Here is a 27,088-nt window from a genome sequence, read left to right as displayed (position 1 = left end):
GTCACATCAATAAGTGTAATATTTCAGCTTCTGAAAAGCATTGTAAGGGACTAGTCCAGGATGCATGAAGAAGTGTAGAGGGGTAACCCAATGTAGATTTGTTGGTCAGAAATGCCTCCCTGGGAAAATGAGAGTTAAGATGAATTTTTTTATTGGAGTATAGTTGATTTACAATGTTGTGTTAGTTTCTGGTGTACAGCAAAGTGATTCAATTATATATATATATTTTTTCTTTTTCAGATTCTTTTCCATTATATCAAGAGTTTATTACAAAATATTGAATATAGTTCCCTGTGCTATACAATAGGATCTTGTTGTTTATTTCATATACAGTTATTTATATCTGCTAATCCCAAACTCCTAATTTATCCTTCCTTCCCGCTTTCCCCTTTGAAAACCATAAGTTTGTTTTCTATGTCTGTGAGTCTGTTTCTGTTTTGTGAATAAGTTAATTGTATCATTTTTTAGATTCCACATATAAGTGGTATCACATGATATTTGTCTTTGTCTGACTTTCTTCACTTAGTATGACAATCTCTAGGTCCATCTGTGTTGCTGCAAATGGCATTATTTCATTCTTTTTTATGGCTGAGTAGTATTCCATGGAATATATATGTACCACATCTTCTTTATGCATTCATCTGTGGATGGACATTTAGGATGCTTCCATGTAAGATGAATTTTTACTAGGAGAAAATTGAGTCAGGAAAGGAAGGAGGGAATGGAGTTCCAAGTAGAAGGAGACTTTGTTCAAAACGCTTCACTGAGGAACAGCTTGGTGTGTTTGGTCCTGAATGAAGGCCCATGTGGTAAAGTAGAGATAGCTTGGGTTTAGAGAGGAGGTAGGCAGGAGCCAGACTATGTCGATTCTTGCAAGTCACAGAGGAGACTGGATGTTATACGCACTGCAACTGGAAGATTTTAACTTTTTAAAACTTTTGGGCATAAAAACAACAGAATTCATTGTGTGTTGTTTTTTTTTTTAAATCACTGCCTACTGAGTGGAGAATGAATTGAAAACAATCAAAAATAATGATTGTAAGTCATGATATCAGCCCTATCAATTGTTCCCTCTGCAGCTTCCTGTATTGATCAGCCTGTTTGTAGAAAGATTTAAAAGATCTAAATGCCACACACTTGCTCCTGAAAAGCAACAATAAAAGGGAAGCGCTGGAACTCCCTCCATAGCCCCCAAAAGTTACAGGCATTTCCAGATATTATGTTGTTAAATGACCTACTGTAAATGTTTTCCTACTCAATGTTTTCCAGCCAGGAAAATAATCCCTTAGGTCAATTCAAGGTTACTCAAAACAGCATGTTCTGGGATGGAATTCAGATTGAAACTGAAAGCAACAAACAGTTACTTTTATAACAGGCTCAATTCTAGGAAATCAGCTGCTCTTCTGTTCTAGCAAAACAAGAACATGACTCTTAAAATATTTAAACTTGTACCAGACTGCATAAAAATTGTTCAAAGGACAATGAAGCCACTGTTCCTGAGGATGGCTTTGAAGATGGTTACTAGATAACCTCCTTTTTCCACTGTGGCCCCCTGTGTTTCCCTGGCTAGAAAAATTTCACATGCAGCTTCTGCTTGTCTGGAAACATCACCAAAGGCTCAGAGCTCGCAAAATGTATAATTCATTTTAAGCCGCATGCCTCTGGACTCCTGTAAGACATTTTTTCACATGGTTTCCAGAGCACAGGTGTCTGTGCACAATTTACAATGCCCCACATTTTTAATTCAGCCCCCTACTCTCTAGCAGTGGAAGAGCTACTGGGATAACATATTATAAAAAGTAAAGCATATGTTTAGTAGTGAACATTTCACACCAAAATTCTTGCTGGAAGGGGAAATGTTCATGTCTGTAAAAATTTATTGACATGCCTGTTGGAGCAGAGGTAGCAAATACAAGGATGTAAGTCCCAGTAGAAACCTGTTTATTCCAAAAAGCAAGGTAGTGAGTAGAGGAAAGCAGACAGAGTAAGGAAAAGAGAATGGAGTCATCAAGGTAGAAAGAGAATGAGTTTTGGTGGAGCAGAAGGTTTGTATACCCATCAAAGCTGTGATGAGAAAAGAAGTCTTAGGAAAAGAGATGCCCCCTTCAGTACACCTTTAATGGAATCTACTACACTTAATGCATGATTTTTATATAGCCTGCATTTGAGAGTAGGGTTTATAAGAGCTGCTGTTTCCAACTCTACCTCACATAAATTCCAATCCAAAAACTGAGTGTTCACCTTCACCATGACTGAAAATTCATGCTACAATAGATCAGACAATGACTCAGTATGGTCTCAGCCAGCCCTGGAGAACCACCTAAATGTCATATCACAGGAATAAAATGGAGTCATTCTTTGATCTGATTTTCCCTTTAGGGGATGTATTAGTTAGGATCTCTAGAGAAGCAGACCCAATAGGAGATGGATCTATCTATCTATCTATCTATCTATCTATCCATCTATCTATCTACCTACCTACCTATCTAGAGGTAGGGGTGTGTGTGTGTGTGTGTGTGTGTGTGTGTATAGATAGATAGATAGATATAAAAATAAAAAGATAATATGTCTATCTATCTATGTATCTATCTGTACACACACACACACACACACACACACACACACACATACATTAAGGATTTGGCTCTTGTAATTAATTGAGAAGTCCCATGACCTGCCATCTGCATGCTGGAGACCCAGGAAAGCTGGTCGTGAATTCAGTTTGAGTCCCAAGGCCTGAGAACCAGGGAAGCCATTAGTGTAAATTCCATTCCAAGGGCAGGAGAAGATGAAATGTTCTAGCTCAACAGTGAAGCAGCAGGGGAAAAAAAGGAATGAATTCCTCCTTCCAATACTTTTTGTTCTATTCCTGTCTTCAGTGGATTGGATTTTGCCCACCATGTTAGAGAGGACAATCTGCTGAGTCCACTGATTCAAATGCTAATCACATCTGGAAACACCCTCTTAGACACATTCAGAAATATTGTTTAATCTGGGCAGTCCAAAGCCAGTCAAGTTGAAACATAAGATTAACCATCATAAGTTCACCTTTTGTCAATTTGGCACCCATACACAGTTCCTTAAATCATAGTTATTCTCCAAATAAAGACAATAACAAGGTCATAGTTCCATATAACATGATACAGCTATAGTACACACATTCAAAAGCGCACTAATCCCTTCCCCAGAAAAGGAGGTAAAGTTCTTGAGTAATGTTTACTCTTCTCCTTGATATCCCATAACTTAAATACTGTGATGTAAAGTTAACAGTGCTTAAAGCTATGATGTAAAATCAGTAAGTCTTATGTTACTTGAAAGACTGAGAGAGGAAAGAAAACAAAAATTTGTATATATACACATACATGCAAACATATTATAGCTAAATAAGGAGGAAATACTCATGACAATTACAGTCTGTGTTTCTGTAACTAGTCATGTGGTATGTATAACTACCTTTTGCTACTACCCACTTCATATTCTCTTTGCCTTTACCAAGCATCTCAGCTGGTCATGGTTCTTTACATGATATGGGGTGACCCAAACCATCATTTCTGAAGGGTCTGGACCATTAGTAGTCCTGCCTGGATTGGGTTGTTTTAGTGTTCTGTTGACCTTAATCATTATGAAACGGAGCAGGGCCTCTGGTCCTTCCCCCCCATGTCCTCTGCCTGCCTTTTGTCTGTAGGAAAACTTTATCCAAAGAATAAGTTTAATCAGAGAAGTGAGAAAATATAGAAGCAAAGAAAACAGTCAAACAAGACCAAATAATATTAGTTTAGACATTAAACAAAGACAAGGACCTTTAGTTCCCTCTTCAAGGGCTATAGATAATATTCTGAGCCATATCGTGTGAGCTGTCTTCTAGGTACTGAGACCCCCACCAGGAGAAAGAAGTTAACTACATGATGACCAGACTGTAGCCATGACATAAGCTGCCACAATTCTGACAACCGGCCTCAGGGAAATGGGAACAAACCGATCCTGGAACTGAAGATTCACTACTTAAAACAATCGAGATGATGCTGAGCCCATTGCACAACCAATTTCAAGATGACTGCCAGAGCTTACTGTGCTACTTCTGCATGTAGCCCCCTCCTCCTGCCTATACATCCCTGAAACTTCCCTTTAAAAGCTCTTTCCCACTGACTATCAGTGGGGGGAGTTGGCCTTTGGACACAAGTCCACCTCTCTCCAGTTGCTGGCCTCCAAAATAAAGCAAACTGTCCTTTCCACCAACCTTGCCTCTTTATTGGCTTTCAAGTGGAGAGCAGCTGGACCCCACTTTCGCTAACAATTATGCATGGTAATATTAAGGGATGCCCTAAGGATCCTCTATATTCCAGACACACTCTTCCCCACCTCCATTATGGAGTAGTAGTCCAATTTCCCCTTGGTAATCAGGGTCAATCATTCCAGCCAACATTGTCACTCCCTTCTTTGCCTATTGATTCAGAGGCACAAGGACACCAAAGTGGCCAGATGGCAGTCTTAACTTCTAGTTCATTGGAATCTTTATTGTGTCTCCTGGTGGAAGCATTCCTACCTCTGCAATTAAGACCTCTAAACTAGCAGAGCATAGAGTTGTGTAAAGAGGAGGCAAAATTTTCCTAGGGGGTTCCTAGTGGTAATAGTGAGTGGTGCCACTCCTATTTCTATCCCTTGATTCCTGGACTCAAGAGTCTTGATTGTCAAAGAATCAGCAACATATATTGGACACTGATTCAGAGCATATACAGTATTTTGAAGAAACCTGCCCCAGCCTTGCAAGGTTTGTGGACACCTAGCTGGCACTGTAGTTGAGTTTTAAAAGGGTTATTTCACAGTTCTATCAAGCCAGCTGTTTCAAGATGGTGGGGAACAGTAAGATCAATGAATTCAATGAGCATGGGCCGATTGTCACAGTTCATTTGCTGTGAAGTGAGTTCCTTGATCAGAAGCAATGCTGTGTGGAATGCCAGGGTGGTGGATAAGGCATGCTGTAAGTCCACGGATAGTAATCTTGACAAAAGCATTACATGCAGAGAAGGCAGTATCATGGGCCATGTCAGTGGTTGGTGTTGATCTCTGCTACTGGCTAGACACTCAGCAGTGGTGGTAGCCAGAGCAGCTTTGGTGAGCAGAAGTCCATGTTGCTGAGCCCACGTATGACCTCCATCCCTGCCACCTTCCCTCTTGATTACCAAAATCCTTCTCTGCTGAGGGTCACACTTAGGTGAGAATTCACACAGGATGCAAATATCTTCATGTTTTTTACCCATTCAGAGAGAACAGTAGACATACCTTTTCTCCAAATGCTTTCCCACCAATTTTCCAGTCATGTTCCTTTTAAGTCCCTGATCATCCAGCCAAACCATTGTCTATTAGGCCATGAATCAGTATATAATCTATGTCTGATCATTTCTCCTTTTAAGCCAGGTGAACATCCAGGAGGTGCACTGCTCAATACCAGCTGGCATTAAAAAAAATCAATTCCAGGTGGACTGTAGATCAAAATATGAAAGAAAAAATAAATTTTTTTGAAAATAACAAAGACATTATTTTTACATCCTCTGGGTTGAGAAATAGGACGCAGAACATTAAACAGAAATAAAGAATTGATGAGTTTAGATCTATACACACAGACACACATACACACAGCTCAAATTCAGAATATATAAAGCAATCTTTATATCAAGAAATAAAAAAGACAACCTACTAGAAAAATAAACAAGAGTTTTGAATAGGTGTGACAAAAAGGATATCCAAATAAGCGATAGATATGAAAAGATCCTTAAACTCTCTGATTATCAAAGAAAAGCAAAGTAAACCTGCATTTACTACACTCACCACACCCTCACCAAGATGATTACATTCTAAATGTCTGACATATCTAACCGGTGGTTAGTATGTGGAACATTGGAAATTCTTATACATTGATGGTGAGAGTATAAATTCAGACAACCACATTGAAAACTATTCATTAATATATGAAGTAATATGTTTTTACTGAACTCAACAACCTGAATGACTATAAAAACATAATGTTAAGCAAAAGAAGTGAAATACAAAAACAAAACATCCTGTATAATTTAATTCAGATTAAGATGAAAGACAGTAGTAATTTATGGTGTTAGAAGTCAGATTAAAGTTTCGGAATTAGTTATCTGTTACTACAAAACAAATTTCCCCAAAATTTAGTGCTTGAAAAAATAACATTTATTATCTCACAGACTCTGAATGTCAAGAATCTAGGTGAGTCCTCTGTTTCAAGGTCTCTCCCTGCTGCAAAGTGCCATTTGGGACTGCAGTCATCTCAAGGCTTGACAAGGAAGGATCACATCCCAACCTTACTCTTATGGTTGTTGGCAGCATTAATCATTATGAATTTGGGGCTAAAGACTTCAATTCCTCACTGGCTGTTGCCTAGAGACCACTCTCAATGTCTTGCCATGTGAGTGTCTCTACCATGGCAACTGGCTGCACCAGTGTCACCAAACCAAGAATGGAAGGGAGGGAGGGAGAGAGAGAGAGAGAGATCAGTCTTTTATAGCCTAGTCATGGAAGTAAAACCTCACAACTTTCAGCATATTTTTAGAAGAAATTCACTAGACTCAGCCCACTGTCAGAGGGAAGAGGATTGCACAGGGGTGTGAATACTAGGAAGTGGAATAGTGTAATGAAGCTAGGATCATTGGGAGCCATGTCAGAGGCTATCTACCAGTTTCCCTGTGGGAGGAGGAGTTGAAATTGCAAGGTTCTATGACTGAGCTTCTGGGAGTATTTGTAAATATCTATTCCTTTACTGACATGAAAGCACGAGAACATATCTACTTTTGGAAAAGTATCTAATATCGATACTAATTAGATACTTTTTATCTAATTAGATACTAATACTAAAAGTATCTAATTAGATACTAAAAGTATCTAATGTAGATGTGTAATTTGGTCACTTCTCTTTATGTATATGGTTTTCCAATAAATATTTTTAAAGTGAACACTGTGGAGTGACATCAACATTAGGGCAAAGACAGATGCTTTCTTTGTCTCCCCCCTACAACGTACAACCATCAAACATCCACAATTCAGCATAGATACCTCTGACCAACACACCAGAATTCCATAAACCTGTACATCTAAAAGTGGGTGAACTGTAACACACAAAGGACGCAGAACTGGGGAAACAGTGCCTGCAGTACTTGTCCCCCAGCTGCAGCAGTTGAGCTGGCAGCCACAGAGAACCCAGGAGCAGCAAGGGAGGTGGCACACACGACTCTGACCTCCTGGCCATAGCAATGCTTGTGGAGACATATCTAGGCAGCAGCAGCGGTGGGACCTGTGACACCATCGCTCCAGCTACAGAGGCACCCACAACTCCAGCCCTCTCATCCATCACCACCCACAGCAGCGTTGTCAGCGAACCTAGCAACCCTGGATATGGCAGAAGTGCCCATGATCCCAGCTCCCCCTCCCCCTTCTCCTCCCCCAGCAGAGGTGGAGCCTATGACTCAGGAGATCTTGGATGCGGTGGAAGGACATGCCATTTTGGTGCCCCGGACTGCAACGCCAGGGACACGAGCGGTAGCAAGGCCCTAACAACCCTAGAGACACAAGCAAGGACAAGAAGGCACCAAAGTACACCTCTGACAGAGGCAGTGAAGGGTGGAAAGTGCCAACTTTCTAATATAACCAACCAGAGTCACGCAGGTAACAGAAATCAAAAACCTGTGCTATAGCGCCACCTACTGGAAAACAAAAGACAGGCTCTCATTTCTAATTTCTAACCTGTTGAATCATTAGAATCAAGTAAAACACACACACACACACAGACACACACAGACACACACACACACAGCTTTATATAAAGGTGTTCGCTACTTCAAACGCACCAGCAGAGGAACAAACAACTCATCACAACATGAAGAACAACAGTAACACTGTATCACAAAAAGAAAGTGACAATTCACTAGAACCTCAGAAAGGCAGTAAAATGAGCTCAGGAATAAATGAACAGAAGGAATACTTTGCTAAAGGGATTGAAACTCTAAGAAAAAGTCAAATAGAAATTCTGGAGCTGAAGGACTCAATAAACAAGATGAAGAATGCATTAGAAAGTGTTGGAAATAGAGCAGACCACATGGTAGAGAGGATTAGTCAGTGTGAAGATAGAAATCTAGAAATAATACAGGCAGAAGAGGAAAGATAATTACGATCTTTAAAAAATGAGGAAATTCTATAAGAACTGACTCTTTTAGGAAGGGCAACATTAGGATAATGCGTTTCCCAGAAGAAGAGCAGATGAAGGGAGCAGAGAATTTATTTAAAGAAATGATAGCTGAGAATTTCCCAAGCTTGGGGAAGGAACTTGATATTCAAGTCCATGAAGATAAGAAAGAGAACACCTAGTTACTTCAATGCAAAAAGACCTTCTCCAAAATATATTATATTAAAACTGTCAAAAGTCAATGGCAAAGAAAGAATTGTAAGGCAGCCAGAGAAAAAAAGATTTTAACATACAAAGGAATCCCCAATAGGCTATCAGCAGGTTGCTCAGAATAAACTGTATGGACCAGAAGAGAGTGGAATGACATTCTCAAAATACTGAAAGGTAAAAACTTTCAGCCAAGAATACTCTATCCAGCAAAGTTTTTTCATATAAATAGAATCCTAAAATTTGTATAGAATCTCAAAAAGCCCTGAATAGTCAAAGCAATCTTGTGAAAGAAGAACAAAACTGAAGGCATCATGTGTCTAACTTTTAAACTATATTACAAAGCTATAATAATCAAAATAGTATGGTACTGGCATAAAAACAGACTCATAGATCAACGGAACAGAATTGAGAGCCTACAGATAAACCCACACATATATGATCAATTATTTTACAACAAAGGAGCCAAGAAGATGCAACAGGGAAAGAATAGTCTCTTCAATAAGTAGTTTAGGGAACACTAGACAGCCACATGTAAAAGAAAGAAACTGGATCACTATCTTTCACCACACACAAAGATAAACTCAAAATGGATTAAAGACTTGAATGTTAAGACCTGAAACCAAAAAACTCCTAAAACAAAACATAGGGATAATCTCCTTGACATTGGTCTTGGCAAAGTGTTTTTAAAATTTAACACCATAAGCAAAGGCAACAAAAGCAAAAATAAACAAATGTAACTACATCAAATGAAAAATCTTCTGCCCAGCAAAGGAAACCATCAACAAAATGAAAAAGCAACCTACAGAATGGGAGAAAATATTTGTAGATCATCTACCTGATGAAGTTAATATTCAAAATATACAAGAACTCATACAACTCAGTAGGAAAAAAATATCTGATTAAATCTGGGCAGAGGACCTGAATAAACATTTTTCCAAAAAGGACATAAAAAGGGTCAACAAGTAACTGAAAAAAATGTTCAACATCACTAATTATTAAGGAAAGGAAAATCAAAACCACAATGAGATATCAACTCACACCTGTCAGAATGGCTATTATCCAAAAGACAATAAGTAACAAGTGTTGATAAGGATGTGGAAAAAGCAAACACTTATGCACTGTTGGTGGGAATATAGATTTTGCACAGCCACCATGGAAAACAGTATGGAGGTTCCTCAAAAATTAATAATAGAACTACCACATGACCCAGCAATTTCAGTTTTGGGTATATCTCTGAAGGATATGAAAACACTACCTTGAAGAGATATATTCACTTCCATGTTCATTGCAAGATTATTCACAATGGCCAAGATGTATAAACAACCTAACTATCCATCAATGGATGAGTAGATAAAGAAAATGTGGTATGTATATATGACAGAATATTACTCAACCATAAAAAGGAAGGAAATATTGCCGTTTGTGACAACATGATGGACTTGGAAGGTATTATGCTAAGTGAAATAAGTCAGACAGAAAGACAAATACTCTATGATCTTACTTATACGTGGAATCTTAAAAAATAACAATAAACTGAACTCATAGAACAGATGGGTGGTTGCCAGAGGTGAGGGGAGGGAAGGTGGAATGTGTTAGGTGGTCGAAAAGTACAAACTTCCAGTTATAAGTAAATCCTGGGATATAATGCACAGCATGGTGACTATAGCTAAGAGTACTTTACTGTATATTTGAAAGTTGCTAAAAGAGTATATCGTAAAAGTTCTCATCATAAGAAAAAAAATGTAACTGTGTGGTCACAGATGTTAACTAAACTTTTTGTAGTAATCATTTTGCAATATATACATATGTCAAATCATTGTCTTTTATACCTAAAAGTAATACAATGTTATACGTCAGTTATATCTCAGTAATAATAATAATAAGACATAGAGAACTTTCTATTATTAGTATCTTGGGTGTTGAAAGATTTAAGTTACAAAGCTCTGAAAAACAATGTGCCAACGCTACCAGACAGTAGTTGAAAATAAGGAAGACAACTAAATAAATATTTGCATGTTTGGGAGGACTGGGTTTGAGGGAGGCAAAGGAGGCTGTAGGTTGCATTCATCTAGAGCAAAATCTCCTCTTAGGGATTATGATGCTTCTTGATTGTTGGTTTCTTGCTTCTCTTTGAACACTGCAGTGTGTAGTAGGCATTCAAAGTGTTTGCTTTGAATGTTTGCCTGACTGATGAAAGATGCAGTTACAAAAATCTGTTGACCATTTAATGACTGATTTTTTTTTAAGTTCTTTAAAATTGTTTAGCATCTAGTTTGTCTATTGAGGAAGTGAATTTTTCTTCATTGAAATTATACAGCAGTTTATTCTGTGTGTCAAACTCAAGTTTTCTCAGAAAAAAAATTCTATCAAAATTCCTAAGTGTTTAGCAGGAGATGACCTGAATTGCATAGGAAGGCTGGTTCCTTAAGATCAAACAAATGGGGACTTTCCTGGCGGTCCAGTGGTTAAGACTCTGCGTTTCCACTGTGGGGGGCAAAGGTTGGATCCCCATCGGGGAACTAAGATCCCACGTGCGGTGCAGTGCAGCCAAGCAAAAACAAAAACAAAAGACAAACACAAATGGTAAACTCACATAATGTAAACACACCTTGGGGTTATATTCACTGTTACTGTAGACTTATTATGGTTTCTCACAGCCCCGAGGACAGTATGGAGTAGAAAAAAATGCAAATGATTTCCAAGTTCTCTTCCACGTACAATCTGGCTTGTGGTTTCAGATTGGCTTGTGGTTTCAGTTTGGATGGGGATTCAGTTTCCTGCAGCGACATTTCAAAAACCCCTTCCACTTTCAGTTGTTTCATACTGTAATCCTCCGCCCTCTGGTAGAGTGGAGTGGAAAGAAAAGAAATCTCCAGGACTGGATAAGAAAAAAGTGTATCAGAAACCAACACAGCTAACCTGAGGGACAGATTTAGAACTCTTGCCAATTTCTCATTGAAGCACCTTTCTTACCAGCTCTAAAAGATCTCTGCTACTGATTTCACCGTTAAGGTAAGTCTGGGGCAAGGGTGGAAAGGGTCAGGATGTCTTAAAAAGTCTGTTCACGATACATTGCAGCTGAGCTCAACGTGGAGTATCAGCTCTTATTAAAGGTAAATTGTGTTGTTGTCAGACAGGCAGCAGAATTCATTGAGTGCCAGTTCCGCTGAATTAGACAAGAGCACGTGTGGGGACTGAGAGTTTGAAATGTCTTCATACTGTTTTTCTTCCTTTGCCACCCTATGATCTATGGGAATCATAATTGCCACTTAAGTTACCTTTGATAAAACCTGATAAAGATCCTTCAAACTGAAACCTTAACTTTTGAAGAACTATGACTGTACTGTTTTCATGAGAAAGAGCATTGAACGAAATGTAATGTAAATGGTTTGCTTACCTTGTTAAGGACAAAAAAGAAGAAAGAAAAAAGTTGAAACCCAGAATGAACAACGAAGAAGTTTTATGAAAATGGCTATATATTTTAGTCATAGTCCTGCACTTTTTTGAAGATGAATTTCTTCCTTTAGAAAGAACCCTGAATGAATTAGTCTTGATTTATTGACACCCACTCATTCCTTAAGGCCTTTTGTGTCGGACTTTGTTTCCACTCGTCTAATAATTCTACCATTATGAATCACTTTTTGTTTTTTATGTATTTTTCATTGTTGTTTTGTTTTGTTTTGGCTGCACCGCACGGCACTTGAGATCTTTAGTCCAGGGACTGAACCCCTGCCCTCTGCAGTAGAAGCGTGGAGCTTTAACCACTGGGCCTCCACGGAAGTCCCAACGAATCACTTAACACTGTCCGGAAATTTTGTTTACTCCTTGAAACTTCCTCCTCCTTTGAATTTCTTTTCACGGCACATACTTCGTGCATCTCCTTCTTGCTTGATTTCTATTTTTCTCATTAAGAAGAGCTTTTTCCTTTTCAAACCAAAAACAACACAAAGTAAAGGCAACCAACATAAAAGTAACACAAAACCCATCTAGAATTGTATGACTGAAAACAAAGATGTCTTCTTCTAGAAACTCCATCAGTAGTCCTTCCGAGCCTTTTCTCTTATATTTCTTAGCATTTTCCTTCTTTACACATTTTTTTCCTTTCCTACAGCTCTCTCTCTCTTTTTTAAGCTAGCAGTTATACTGATGTATATAAATAGTTATTTATTTACTTTCTTTTTCTGAAGATAGGCTTAGAGTGTTTAGTGAAATGCCAGTGTCACACAGAGAGCCAGGTGGAGGTCTGAGATTAGAAATCAGATCTGCCCTATTTCAAAGTCAAAATGTATATTTGTATTTCTGTGTGTTTTGATGCATTCTTGCATTGTTTTTATTTACAAAAGAGTATGGGGCTCTAACAGAGTTAGGGAGAAGAATGCAACTCAGAGCACACATCATAGGCTGAGTTATGATAGAGTAATAGTTATGTATGGGGCTCAAACACATTGAATCTGCAGAGATGTTTTGGAGATTGGGCTGTCCTAAAACCATTAAAGATGTTACCCGGGTAATATCTGGGGACAATGTATAAAATACTTTCATTAATATAGATACACAGCACTAAATGTTATTCATTAGGAGGTCTGAAAATTCAGACAGGCTAGCTTCCTTTCCCATTAGTGACCTCATTCCAAAGCACAAGAGCTTGTAGTTTCCCCAAATCTGCAAATAGATGTAGATTGTGTATCTTCTGTCTTTCTAGCTAACTGTTATAGATCATCACTGCCAGGTCCCCATATCTTTCGAACCTAGAAATGATTATGACCCCTGCTATATACAAATCAGATAACAGAACTCAACAAGCATAAGGTGCCAATACTGCATTGGAAGTGGATTAGAGTAAAAAGAAACTTTGCATTTGGGAATGTAAAATTATGTGTGATCCCCTCTTTTTGGATGTGGCTTGGACTGAACATTTCCTGGCTCCCATGCCCTGACGCAATGATATTTGCAATGGATATATTATCTGTTGCCAAGCAGTTTCTGTTTTTATTTATCTGTCATCTGGATAATCTCTGGGGCATTGGCTATGAAGAAAGGGGGAGAATGGGTCTTTATAACTTTTTAAAAGCTATCAAGGGAATCCAGACCTTTGCACTGTAAGATTTCAGTTTTTTAAAAGAGGCAAGCAGATGGTGGATTTTTAGCTTCTGTTGAAAAGAATCACTTCTAAAATGGAAGAAAATTGTTCTTTATGATGTAGCAAGGCAGAAAAGCAAGCATTTGTTTTAATCTCAGATAGCTTAAACGCGTTTTATTGGGGACTCTTTAGGTTACAGAAATTGATGCCCAGAAATTAGAAAATAAATGGTTACGTATTATTTAAGAAAGTATTTTCACTCACTTTCTCATTCATAAAATGAACACTCATTAAAGTTTTGACTGAAGAACACACATTAATAGCTACATAAAAAATTCTTTAAAAGTAGAGCTTTAAGAAGTAAACAACTGTTATTTGTTAGATAATGCTACATAATGACCTGGCAGGATTTAGTATAATACACTTTGACTGGACATAGCCCTAAATTAGAGAAAAGCAAGTTGATAACAGTGTGAAAGCAAGAAGCGTCATGTAACAAATAGTGGCCATAAAGATTCAATCTGGGGATTCAAAGAGGTAAAAATTAAGAAATAGAAGCCAGCCAAAACCAGTGGGGAAGCGTCAGACTCAAAATAGCAGTAAACTAGTCTCAGAAAATGGTTTTCCATAAGGCCACCCAATATTTAAGAACCAGTGGGGTAGCCTATAGTAGAACTCTGAAGGGACTAAGACATATGTTGCTATGACCCGCTTTGCTCTTTTGTCTTTTTTAAACTTCTTCAGAAACTTAGGCCATGCTGCAGAGTAGTATGCCTGCAGGTTGAGGAAGCAAAATGATTTTTCTCTGTTTAAAGTCTAGAAATTCCAGTCTATCCCATCACTTCCCTTGCAGGTCAGGTGACCCCCCTGAACATGGCCCCAGTGGTTCACATGCCAGAACCCTTGTGCCTCATTGAGAACATTAATGGGCTACTGTTGGTTAATCCGAAAGCTCTGAAGACCCTGTCTGCCATTCAGCAGCCCGTTGTGGTGGTGGCTATCGTGGGCCTCTACCGCACCGGCAAATCCTACCTGATGAACAAGCTGGCTGGGAAGAACAAGGGTGAGTGGCCCCAGCAAAGCCCAGCCGAGTCCCTTCTGTCCACCCACACTCCCAGAATGCAGGAAGGTGATGCAAGGACAGGAAGTTAGAGATGCGGAGGAATATTGAAAGCTAATGTTTGGGCCACAGATAGTTAATTATCTTCTGGGAGATAAAGGGTTGAGTTCTGTTTCTGACATATCACCCCTTTTTTTCTTAGAAAAATCATACTATTTTCCAATTATAAGGGTAAGACATCATTAAAATACTTCTACATATGTAGTTACAAATGATTAAAATTTTAATAGTGTAATATTCTTGCAAAAAAATCCATCAAATTTCCAGCCTACAGTACTTGGTATTCTTATTATCTCATCCCTCTATTGTAATTCAGATCAATACTGGGTTATACTTTCTGCCATATCTTCATCTTGCTTTCCTTAAATGGTAACTCAGTTATCAAGAAAGTCTCCAATTTCCAGATCCCCTCCTCAATTACACCCTCTCCACTCCCCATTGCAGGTTTCTCTGTTGGATCCACGGTGCAGTCTCACACCAAGGGCATCTGGATGTGGTGTGTGCCTCACCCTGAGAAGCCAAACCACATCCTGGTTCTTCTTGACACGGAGGGACTTGGAGACATAGAGAAGGCAAGGAACAAGGATTCCTTTTTTTTTTTTTTTTTTGCGGTACGCGGGCCTCTCACTGTTGTGGCCCAGCCACTCCGGCGGCATGTGGGATCCTCCCGGACCGGGGCATGAACCCGTGTCCCCTGCATCCGCAGGCGGACTCTCAACTACTGCACCACCAGGGAAGCCCAGGATTCCTTTTTAATCAACCTCCTCATCCCTGAACATTCTTTACACAGGGAGATTTTTTTTTTGTACTTCTGCTTGACCAGGGTATACCTTTTTTCCCCCTCTCTATTTTTTTTTTTTTTTTGTGGTACGCGGGCCTCTCACTGTTGTGGCCTCTCCCGTTGCGGAGCACAGGCTCCGGACTCGCAGGCTCAGCGGCCATGGCTCATGGGCCCAGCCGCTCCGCGGCATGTGGGATCTTCCCAGACCGGGGCACGAACCCGTGTCCCCTGCATCGGCAGGCGGACTCTCAACCACTGCGCCACCAGGGAAGCCCCCCCCTCTCTATTTTTAATAGTCAAAGTTTGGAAACCTGAAGTGAGAAAAATATATGTATAAGCCAGAATCATAATTGGGAGGCTGTGCTAACATGGAGATAGGCACTTAACCGAACTGCAGAAAGGTGGTACGAACAAAATCACTGTCACGAGTCTGACCCTGTAGAGGATAGAGATATGCAGTAAGCTTCAGGGCAGTGGGACTTGAGTCCAAATCAGGGTCCAGGCACTAGGAGCTCTCGGACTCTGACAAGCAAGAAAAAGTCTCCTCAAATCTTCTATTTCCCCTTTGGTCTCATCCATTTTATCATTTGCACAGGAGTAACGTGGGAATTTTCCACTTCTACGCTGGTAAGTGTCTAACAACCAGCCCACTGGGGAAGAAAAGCCTTGCTTTGTAGTACTTGCCAGTTTTCCAAGTACTCCCATAACAGCTCACTCCAAGCTACCAAAGTCGTCACTAAACTCAGGGCTCAGGAAAGATGTACACAGCCAGCTCTCGTGAGCTGGCTCGAGCACAACACTGGATCTTTCCCTTGAGCTCTCATTTTTTATGTCTTCATTTTGCCTTTAACTTACCACAATTCAAAATAGTTAACTCCTTTTTTCTTTAGTTTCCTCACCTGTAACATGGAGACAGTAGTTAATAACTTATCTCGACAGTACCAGGAATCAAAACATGTTTCTGCTCCAGTCCTGCTGACCTGTGCAGAATTATCTCTGATCCATTTTACATTTTAAACATTATCTGAAACCTCAACAAGGGGGAAAAGTATGACAGTAGTCTGTGGAGAAGAGGCTCTGGGGCTCAGGCTGATAAGGACTTTACCTTTCTCATCCCTACCAGATTAGACAATCACCTGGAGAACTGTCAGAAGTGGCCCCCATGTACAGGGACTGTGTATCTTTGTATCTTAGCATCTTTTTTGTTGTTGTTGCATCTTCTGTGTACAGATCCCAACTCAAAGAAAGTGCCCTGGAGCCCAAGGTTGGGGGTATCCAGTTTAGATTACATGTTCTAAAAGAGGGAGAGAACCATTTAGAGGTTTGTATTGAATACACTGAAGGTTCTCCTTTGCAGGGCTCCTGATCCATTTGTGCAGCAGAGAAATACCAAGTCAGTTCAGAGAACTGCCTTATTACCTGTGCAGTTTATTCACATCCTTCACCCCCAGTAGGCTCCTGAATATGTATCCCTAATACATCCCTACTCTTTGAGCAATTCTGGTGCTGAAGCTTAGCTGTATGCTGTCACTTGTCCCATCCCTCTCTCTAAAACAAAAAAAAAAAAAAAAAAAGAAAAAGAAAAACGTATCGAACCATCTTGTATATAAAAGCTACTCAATAAAATAGTTGCATGTATTATGTATACAGACCAACTTTGTTTTACACAATTGAAAATCTTGATTTTAAGCACTCTGGTTACCGTTACAAACGTTGACTATCCATTTTTCAAATGCCTAACCAGTTATAAGAGGGACTGATAAGTTAACAACATATGGTTTTGTATAAAATTATCAATGCTAATGGCAGAACTATTCAAAGCTCATATGTTTCTCACAACCATTTCTGTTCGTCTTGGCTAACATTTGTAAGTCAAGGGTCTTTTTTTTGTTTGTTTTTTGTTTTTGCGGTACGCGGGCCTCTCACTGTTGTGGCCTCTCCCGTTGCGGAGCACAGGCTCCGGACGCGCAGGCGCAGGGGCCATGGCTCACGGGCCCAGCCGCTCCGGCGGCATGTGGGATCCTCCCGGACCGGGTCACGAACCCGTGTCCACTGCATCGGCAGGCGGCCTCTCAACCACTGCACCACCAGGGAAGCCCAAGGGTCTATTTTTAATAACTGTTCATATGGGAATGCCATGAGACATGACTGAAATTTGTTCTGACTTCTAGGGTGACAAGAAGAGTGACACCCAGATATTTGTACTGGCACTACTACTGAGTAGTACCTTTGTATATAATACTATGAACACAATTGACCAGAGGGCTATCGACCTCTTGCAGTATCCTTTTGTTGTCCAGGATGGCACCAAAGCCAGAGAGAACTGCTTTATTCACCAGCTATGTTCATGAGTCCTTGTGTATCAAACACAAGAATGAAAACATTGTAAACATTAAAAGGACAAGACAACCCTCAGAATGGGAGAAAATATTTACAAATGAAGCAACTGACAAAGGATTAATCTCCAAAATATACAAGCAGCTCATGCAGCTCAATATCAAAAAAACAAACAACCCAATCCAAAAATGGGCAGAAGACCTAAATAGACATTTCTACAAAGAAGATATACAGTCTGCCAACAAACACATGAAAGAATGCTCAACATCACTAATCATTAGAGAAATGCAAATCAAAACTACAATGAAGTATCACCTCACACCGGTCAGAATGGCCATCATCAAAAAATCTACAAACAATTAATGCTGGAGAGGGTGTGGAGAAAAGGGAACCCTCTTGTACTGTTGGTGGGAATGTAACTTGATACAGCCACTATGGAGAACAGTATGGAGGTTCCTTAAAAAACTAAAAATAGAACTACCATACGACCCAGCAATCCCACTACTGGGCATATACTCTGAGAAAACCATAATTCAAAGAGTCATGTACCACAGTGTTCATTGCAGCTCTATTTACAATAGCCAGGACATGGAAGCAACCTAAGTGTCCATTGATAGATGAATGGATAAAGAAGATGTGGCACATATATACAATCGAATATTACTTAGCCATAAAAATAAATGAAATTGAGTTATTTGTAGTGAGGTGGATGGACCTAGAGTCTGTCATACAGAGTGAAGTAAGTCAGAAAGAGAAAAACAAATACCGTATGCTAACACATATATATGGAACCTAAAAAAAAAAAAAAAAGGTTGTGAAGAACCTAGGGGCAGGACAGAAGTAAAGACACAGATGTGGAGAGTAGACTTGAGGACATGGGGTGGGGGAAGGGTGGGCTGGGATGAGGTGAGAGAGTAGCATGGACATATATACACTACCAAGTGTAGAATGGATGGCTGGTGGGAAGCAGCTGCATAGCACAGGGAGATCAGCTTGGTGCTTTGTGACCACCTAGAGCCGTGGGATAGGAAGGGTGGGAGGGAGGGAGACGCAAGAGGGAGGGGATATGGGGATATATGTATACGGATAGCTGATTCACTTTGTTATACAGCAGAAACTAACACACCATCGTAAAGCAATTATACTCCAATAGAGATGTTGGGGAAAAAAAAGGGGCAAGAAAAAGAGTCCTTTTATTTACTGATGAAATGAGGATTGGTTATAACCCAAAGGCAATATAAAAGTATAGGAGGGCATGGAATTAAATATGGTTTAGACGCAGTTCTATTTCCAACAGTTTTCCTTAATTGCATCTCAGCTATGTGACAGAACTGTCAAATCTGCTCAGAACAGTTACCTCACCTGATCTTGATGGGGAAGACAATGCAGCTGACTTTATGAGCGTCTGTCCAGACTTAGTGTGGACTGTGAGAGATTTCTACCTTGACCTGGAAGCAAATGGGCGACTCATCACAGCAGATGAGTACCTGGAGAATTCGTTGAGGCCAAAGCAGGGTAACAGGGACTTCAGTTTTGGAAAGAGGGAGAAAAGTAGCACAAGAAATTATCTCTTGTGTGTTGCTGGTTAAAGTTATTGTTTCCTATATTTACTCACCTGACTAAATCATCACATAAATAATTAATACTGTTGATTTAAAGTGAACTAATACATTCAATATTAAATTGTATTACTCCCTTGTTCTTGGAGCAAGTTACTTTTCCATTTTCCTTTCCCTGATTGATCACGTTTTAAGTTTTTGCTTAGGGTTTGTGAAAATGTAGTGAAATAAATAACAGTAGGTAGAAAGCACATTTATTTGTGGGAAAGAGATTAAAATGAAAGTTAACCCTATACTAAATAATCCTATTTTTCCTTCCTCAGGCACTGATCAACATCTTCAAAATTTTAATTTGCCCCGTCTGTGTATACAGAAATTCTTTCCAATAAAGAAATGCTTTATTTTTGACTTGCCCACTCATCGGAAGAAGCTTGCCCAGCTTGAGACACTGCATAATGATGACCTGGATCCTGAATTTGTACAGCAAGTGGCAGATTTCTGTTCCTACATCTTCAGCCATTCCAAGACTAAAACTCTTTCAGGAGGCATCAAGGTCAATGGATCTCGTGAGTACCTCTTCAAGGATTTTCCTTCAATCCAAAATAGAGAATGGGAGCACTGTTGTAGTTTTCTCCTTCCACTGTAGAAAATACATAGTCAGCTACTACCAAGAAAACCATATGTATCATATTTATTAAACTCAGGTGAGTACCAAAAATATTTCTAGGCTTTTTAAGCAATGCCTGCAAAGTAAGATAAATTAGGAATATAACCAGATGAAAAGGTCAGGTTAAAAAAGTTCTACCTGTAAGTGGTCCACTGTTGAACTAGACTAACCCACATGGGTTGGCAGCATTTGTTCTACCGATATTATGGATACTTATTATGCCTTTGATAGGCAGAAGATGAGGAAAACACATACATTCTCTGTATAAATAGAATGTGCTTGATACAAACGTTAAACAAGCAGATGCCCAAGTTGTCTAGAGCCCTTAAAGAAATCTGAGCAGACTTCTTGGTCCAGTTGTTCCTAAATACTCTATGTCTTGGAACTTTGTCAATTATTGCTACGCTCTAAAGGGAAGTTGAGTGCAAACAAAAATAGCTAAGGACAAGGAAAACAAACAGGAATGTTCCAACAAAGAGTAAGGTGAACTGGTCTAATTGGCCTACTTTGTGATCTTTCCAATGAGGGTAACACTCATACCAGCTTTACAGGTTGAAGTGGAGGAGAAAATGGAATTCTGAAGGAAACAGAAACCTGAGGAAGAGAGAAAGAATGGGAAGTATAAAGAGGCAAAAGGTCTATAGTATTCTAATCAAACGAATACACACAATTTTATATAACCATTTCCACATTTCTCAATGAGAAAATGATGAAATGTGGATCATCACATAGATCTTGAACTTTCCTCTTTGAACACTTTCTTTTCTCAAAGAATTAAAGATCTGTCTTCTTGGTCACATGATTTCCCAAAGGAACTTATTTGGGCCACATGAACACTGTGCAGGAGGCTGAATACGCTAAATTAACATTCTCAGAATTACTCAGTTCAGAGCATGTCCCTTTTCTTTGCAAATAATTCAAGCATCTCTTCCTCCTGTGAAGATCTAGAGAGCCTCGTATGGACCTATGTCAATGCCATCAACAATGGGGATCTGCCCTGCATGGAGAACGAAGTCCTGGCCTTGGCCCAGATTAAGAACTCAGCCGCAGTGCGAAAGGCCATTGCCCACTATGACCAGCAGATGGGCCAGAAGCTGCAGCTGCCCACGGAAACCCTCCAGGAGCTGCTGGACCTGCACAGGGTCAGTGAGAAAGGGGCTATGGAAGTCTTCATGAAGAACTCTTTCGAGGATATAGACCAAGGGTTCCAGGAAAAATTAGAGGTAATTAAGTTTTATTGCTGGAGTTCATGGGGCTTAGGGGCAATATAGGCAAGGTATTGCTATGAGGCAAAAATGAGGCAAAATGAGGACTTAATTAAGAGAAACAATTCTTAGTAGACTGAGAGACAATGACTATCACTTATGTGACCAAGATATCACTATTATTCTGAAAACAAACAAACAAAAAACCAAACAAATAAACATGTAACTACTCTGGACCCTATAGATTCTGAAACTTTCACATGCAGACAACTCAACTTACTATGTTACACCCATGGACTAATTTTTTTAAAAGTAATCTTATCCCTTAAAAAATGTATTCATAAAGTACTAATTAACTTTCCTTTTTTAGTAATCAAGCATACAGAATTGCCAAATAGATCTACTAAAATATTATGTCCCTAGGTTTAATAGCACACACTCATCCATTCTACCTCATTGGGAATCCCAGCCCAGTATAATACTGGGATGGTTGTAAAACAGTAGGTTGCATTTAAAATTAGGGCATGAGGCTAGAGATCTGCAGTTTAAAGATCCTATCTAAAGCAGAAAAAGCAAAAGAATGGGGTTCCAGGAGATTTCAAAAACAAAAGTAAAGTCATTTTTCTACAGTGTATCAATCCTTGGAACTTCTCTAGGTTTGGTCGGGAGGATATAGTATTGCTTGTAGTCCTTGAATTTACAGAAAAAATACAGAGAGTCTTTTTGTAGGCCATTTCTAAAAGTACTGTAGTGTTGCTAACGCCTTTTCCATGGGCCTTTTTCCCTTTAAGACCCTGCTAGAAGCCAAGCAGAATGACTTTTGTAAAAGGAATTTGGAGGCTTCACTGAATCGCTGTTCAGCTTTACTTCAGGATATTTTTTGTCCTCTAGAAGAAGATGTGAAGCAAGGGATTTATTCAAAGCCTGGGGGGCATCGTCTCTTCCTTCAGAAGAGAGAAGAGCTGAAGGCAAAGTACTATCAGGTGCCCAGGAAAGGAATACAGGTATCCCTAGTTTTATGTATTAATTATGGGGAATTGCTAGGGGTCTTCTTTTTTTGGACAGGAAGAATGAGAGCTGTGGTATTAAACTGAACTATCACCATAGTCACCAGACTTTAATCGCAACCTTCAACACTAATTGCAACAAAGGGACTTTTTTGGTTACACAGTACAGAATCCCAATAATTGAACTAACTTAAGAAAATAATTCACTGGCTCACATAAACTAAAGGCAAAATGTTTAAATTTAGTTGTAAGTGTAGATATGTTCAAGAGTTTAACATAATCAGTTGATTACATGTAACAATGTAATCAATTTTCCCCTTTCCTTTTTCTTTCCGATCTCAACTCCAGCTTTCTGTTCTGTTTTCCTCACCATTGGCGTCATTCTCAGGCAGGCTCACCCCACACGGCAGCAAAGATGACACCAACAGCTCGCAGCTTAACTAGTCCTTTGTGCCCTCAGTCTCACAGGAGAGAAAGCATCTTTCCCACCATCCATATCAGTCTTTAAAACACCCAAGCTGCAGTATTTTCCTGCCTGTACCCAAATATTTTGCATCAAGTGGCCTTGGGTACTCTAATAGGCCAGCCTGGAGCTTGTGCCCACCCCTTGACAGAAAAGGCTTGACATAGTTTCACCAAGTACAGACTGAGCACTTCCAGGGAGGAAAAGATGCTGAGAAGAAAAATAAATAAAGAGGTTTATAACTTTTCTAATCATTTCCTAGCTCTAACTGCATTTTTTGGGGTTCCTAGGCTGAGGAAGCTCTGCAGAAATATTTACAGTCCAAGGAGTCTGTGAGTGATACCATTTGGCAGACAGATCTGGTTCTCACAGCAAGGGAAAAGGAGATGGAAGGTGAGAAGAAAATGGAGAAAAAAAAATGCAAGACAGAAATTCTATACATTTTAAATTAATTTGGCCTGGTTCACCTGGGATCATTAAACAAGAGCAAGAATGGCAAAGATGTACCATTCTTAGCTCCTCAGTCTATATTTGAATAGGGCACATACCGTCAGCTACAATATGATTACCTGGAGGGGAAATATGACCCCAGGGAATTTTCTCTATGAAGTAGCAGCAATAACAAGTGAGTGGGAGGCAGAAGGAAGGGAAGAAGTTTGCCATTTTCTTCCTTTTCAGTGGCACGTGTGAAAGCAGAGTTTATGAAGGCTGAAAAAGAAAGGTTGGGGGCAATTCTAATGCAGCACCAGCAAATGATGGAGCGGAGGGAGAGACTCCATTGGGAACAAGTGAGACAAATGGAGATAAAAAGATTGTACCAACAGGCCCTGCAACAGAGGGACCAAGAACGTCGGCTCAAGGTACTCATCAATTATTTCATTTCTGGATTTTAATCATATACCCCTCTCTGTATTGATGAAAACATGAAGCAGTGACAATGTGGGAGAGACAGCATAATATTGTGGCTCAGGGCAAGGACTCTGGAATCAGACAGCCTGGGTAAAAAAGTCAGCTCCACTTCTTATAAATATATTACATATATTATAAATATATTGTTTGGAGATGGTTATAATATCTATTTTATAGGGCTGTTTTGATACTTAAATGAGTCAATATTTGTGTTTAGAATGATGCTTGGCACAGCATAAGCACTATTAATTTGTTAAGCAAAATCCAAGGATATTTCTAACCCACGGTAATTAGTCTTTTTTGTTATCTTGTTAATTGCTCTAGCTAGTCGTTTCCACTGGTCATAGATTACCTTGCTAAATTAATTTCATATTACTGTGTCTATGCCCCTTTCCCTTCCTTAATTGTCACTGGTTCTGAAAGCCTTTAACTTGTTTCATCCAGTCCTCTACTATTATTATCGCTCAATTAACAGTAGTTCTTATTTACCAAGCACTGTACAAAGCACTTTACACACATTCTCTAATCTAATCTATTCACTGTGAATCACAACCATTATGTCCTTATTTTTCTGATTCCAAAGAGCATAACTAAATGCCAATATCATACATCCTAGCAAGTTATCAAAACAGCCTTCCCAGTGAGTGAGATCTACAATGCTTTCGTTTCTACAAACCCAGTCTGAAATTCTTATGTGAGCACACTTATGAGACAAAGGACACCCTCCTCCTCCTCCAGGGTGGCTGATCTACCTGTAGGTCCTCGTTTTCCAGACACTGCTCCAAGACAATTTTGAAATTACAGACCTGCACTGAAGGACAATATTTTCAACCTGGTGTTTCTGATCTCCCCACACTGTCCTTCTACTTTTACCCCGTAACTGTGGAGACATGAAACAAATTCCTTTATCTAAGGCTCAGACTCCTCACCTGATTGTGGATATCACCTAGACACCTAGTTGTTGTATCAATCTCTCCTTGTAATACTAGATCTGACATTCCTCTGTGTATACATGAGAATTGAAGTCAAGATGTGACTCAGATTCCCTAAGGACAAAGGGGGAAGGGGCCTTAGGATATAATTCTTGGAACACCAATAGTTCAGGGATTGAGAGATGAGGATGTTTCTGTAGCTAGATAAAGAAGCATGGAAGAAGAATTACACAAGTAGAAAACCAAGTGTGAGACGTAAAATGGACATGAACAGAAAGGAGGAATCAGGGTCTGTCTTTTGTTACTGATTGATTAAAATAACTAAGGGAAAGTCAATGATTTGGGCTCCTTCCCTCCCCCCTCCTCCTGCAGAGATCTGGACATTACGTTTTGCTAAGCTCTTTGGTTTTATGTATCACTCTTTAGGAGGAGGCTGAAAAGCTCAAGGAGAGATTCCAAGCTGAGAGCAGAAAACTTCAGGATGAGATCCAGCATCTCCAGAGGAATGACTCACCAGATGATACATGTATCTTACTCTAAAGAACTAAACACTAGAACTTCATTTTCTTGTTCACTTTCACTGAAGACACAAAGGAACAAGAAACTATAGAACTTGAGACAATCACCATTTAAATAAACTTCATAATAATTATATTGAGCTTTTGTATTGAGTTATAAGGTTATGATGCTCATAATTGGTAAAACGTGCATTTCACTAATTTCAATAGTTTAAATGTTGTTTGCTTCCTTAAAGAGATTATGACTTGTATTATAAGGGACATATTATCATTGCCGCTATTGGCAGTGATATTGGGCAGGATCTATAAAGGGAAACTTTCTCTTGTACACCAATACCACCCCTCTAATTTTCCATATTTGTCTCAGTGGGGATTGGAAGAGACCTGGGAGGGTGTTTCTACAATAAACTAAGTCACATGGAATTTGCCCAGTGACTTGGACTCAGGTGGGCATCACTCCTGCCAAGTGGTTTTGTGCTGGATGCCATCAGGGAGAGGCACTGATGATAAAACACACGTAAAAAAAACTAACCAAGCTTCGTAGTGGAGACGTGTGTGGTTCTCAACTGGGTGGAGGCTGCTCAGTCTCTGGGCAATTATATGACTCCTGGTCATGGTCAGTAGACAGTCTGCTTAGACTATTCTAAGCTGTAAGCAAATAACATCATAATGAAATAGAGGTACTCTAGAAGATGGAAGGAACTACCAGCATGGAAATTGTGTCATAGGCTGAAGAGCTAAAGAAGCCTAACCTTCCTGTTATCCTCACCAAGGGCATAACTTAAATAGGACATTATATATTATGAAGCAATTTATATTGGACTTGGTGATTGTGTATCACATCTTTATAATCCTTTAAGTCTGTAAATAAATGGTATAAGGCAGGGGTTCCCAATGCCTGGGCCATGGACAAGTACCAGTCCATGGCCTGTTAGGAACCAGGTCGCACAGCAGGAGGTGAGCAGCTAGGAAGCTAGCAAAGTTTCATCTGTATTTACAGCCACTCCCCATCGCTCGTATTACCACCTGAGCTCCACCTCCTGTCAGACCAGCGGCGGCATTAGATTCTCATAGGAGCGCGAACCCTCTTGTGAACTGTGCATGCGAGGGATCTAGGTTGCACGCTCCTTGTGAGAATCTAATGCCTGATGATCTGAGGGGGAGCTGAGGTGGTGATGCTAGCGCTGGGGAGCGGCTGAAAACACAGATTATCATTAGCAGAGAGGTTTGACTGCACAGAGACCATAATAAATCAATTGCTTGCAGACATATCAAAACCCTATCAGTGAGTGGCAAGAGAAAACAAGCTCAGGGCTCCCACTGATTCTGCTTTATGGTGAGTTGTATAATTATTTCATTATGTATTACAATGTAATAATAATAGAAATAAAGTGCACAATAAATGTAATGCGTTTGAATCATCCCGAAACCATCCCCCCTCCCCCAGTCCATGGAAAAATTGTCTTCCATGAAACCTGTCCCTGATGCCAAAAACGTTGGGGACTGCTGGTATAAGGTATGCAAGATAATGTTCCACAAGATCTCATGGGACTTATTTGATTTTATGCTTGCTTATAGTACTAAAATTAAATGATTTTAATTCTTTGCAATCATATATGAAAGCCTACTGATTTTTATTAAAAACTATGGATTCTGTAAATATATCTGTGTATATATATTTTAACTGTAAGTAACCATATAATTTTTTAAAATAACTATACTACTTTGTGGTTTTTTTCCTCCCAATAGTTAAAAGTCTATAGGGACTTCTGAATTTCCCTAAAAATATTGAGAACTTTTTTTGAGAATTATTTTAATATTGGAAATAAAACACATTTTCTTATACCTTTCTATTTGCTTTTTGTTTCTTTGTTTTATCAATCCCTAGTGAAATAGGTTTTAAAAGTTATAGAAACATTATACAAAACTCTGTTTTGTTTTCCTTAAATTGCTTACTTATTTATATAAGGTGTTTCCCAATTGGATTACATTATAGGAGCTTGAAATTCTTTAGTTGCTCAAAATATGATTTACTGTTTAAAGAAGAAAAGCACATATTTTAACATCTGTCTTCTTTCCTGTTCTTTGCAGAGTTTTATT

General features: G+C 39.4%; 1 protein-coding gene across 5 annotated transcripts; it reads left to right on the top strand.

Annotated features, from left to right (window-relative positions):
- Positions 1 to 11,082: 11,082 nt before the first annotated feature.
- LOC137218954 (guanylate-binding protein 5-like) lies at positions 11,083 to 26,838 on the top strand. 5 transcript variants are annotated; one of them, XM_067726816.1, is made up of 11 exons: positions 11,107 to 11,422; positions 14,344 to 14,553; positions 15,055 to 15,182; positions 17,563 to 17,672; positions 19,047 to 19,243; positions 19,611 to 19,853; positions 20,903 to 21,177; positions 21,951 to 22,163; positions 22,920 to 23,022; positions 23,308 to 23,489; positions 24,897 to 26,838. In XM_067726816.1, the coding sequence occupies exons 2-11, from the start codon at positions 14,364 to 14,366 to the stop codon at positions 25,008 to 25,010; spliced, it is 1,755 nt and encodes a 584-aa protein (XP_067582917.1). In that variant the 5' UTR covers positions 11,107 to 11,422; positions 14,344 to 14,363; the 3' UTR covers positions 25,011 to 26,838. The 5 variants fall into 5 exon arrangements, with proteins under 5 accessions (XP_067582919.1, XP_067582917.1, XP_067582915.1 ...); XM_067726814.1 differs by having other exon boundaries at positions 11,114 to 11,422; positions 20,897 to 21,177; XM_067726817.1 differs by lacking the exon at positions 14,344 to 14,553 and having other exon boundaries at positions 11,119 to 11,422; positions 20,897 to 21,177.
- The last annotated feature ends 250 nt before the right edge of the window (positions 26,839 to 27,088 follow it).

Source organism: Pseudorca crassidens, chromosome 2 (assembly GCF_039906515.1).
Source record: "Pseudorca crassidens isolate mPseCra1 chromosome 2, mPseCra1.hap1, whole genome shotgun sequence".
NCBI classification, from domain to species: Eukaryota; Metazoa; Chordata; class Mammalia; order Artiodactyla; family Delphinidae; genus Pseudorca; species Pseudorca crassidens.
The sequence above is the reverse complement of the archived record's forward strand: the minus strand, read 5'-3'. Positions and strand labels throughout refer to the sequence as shown.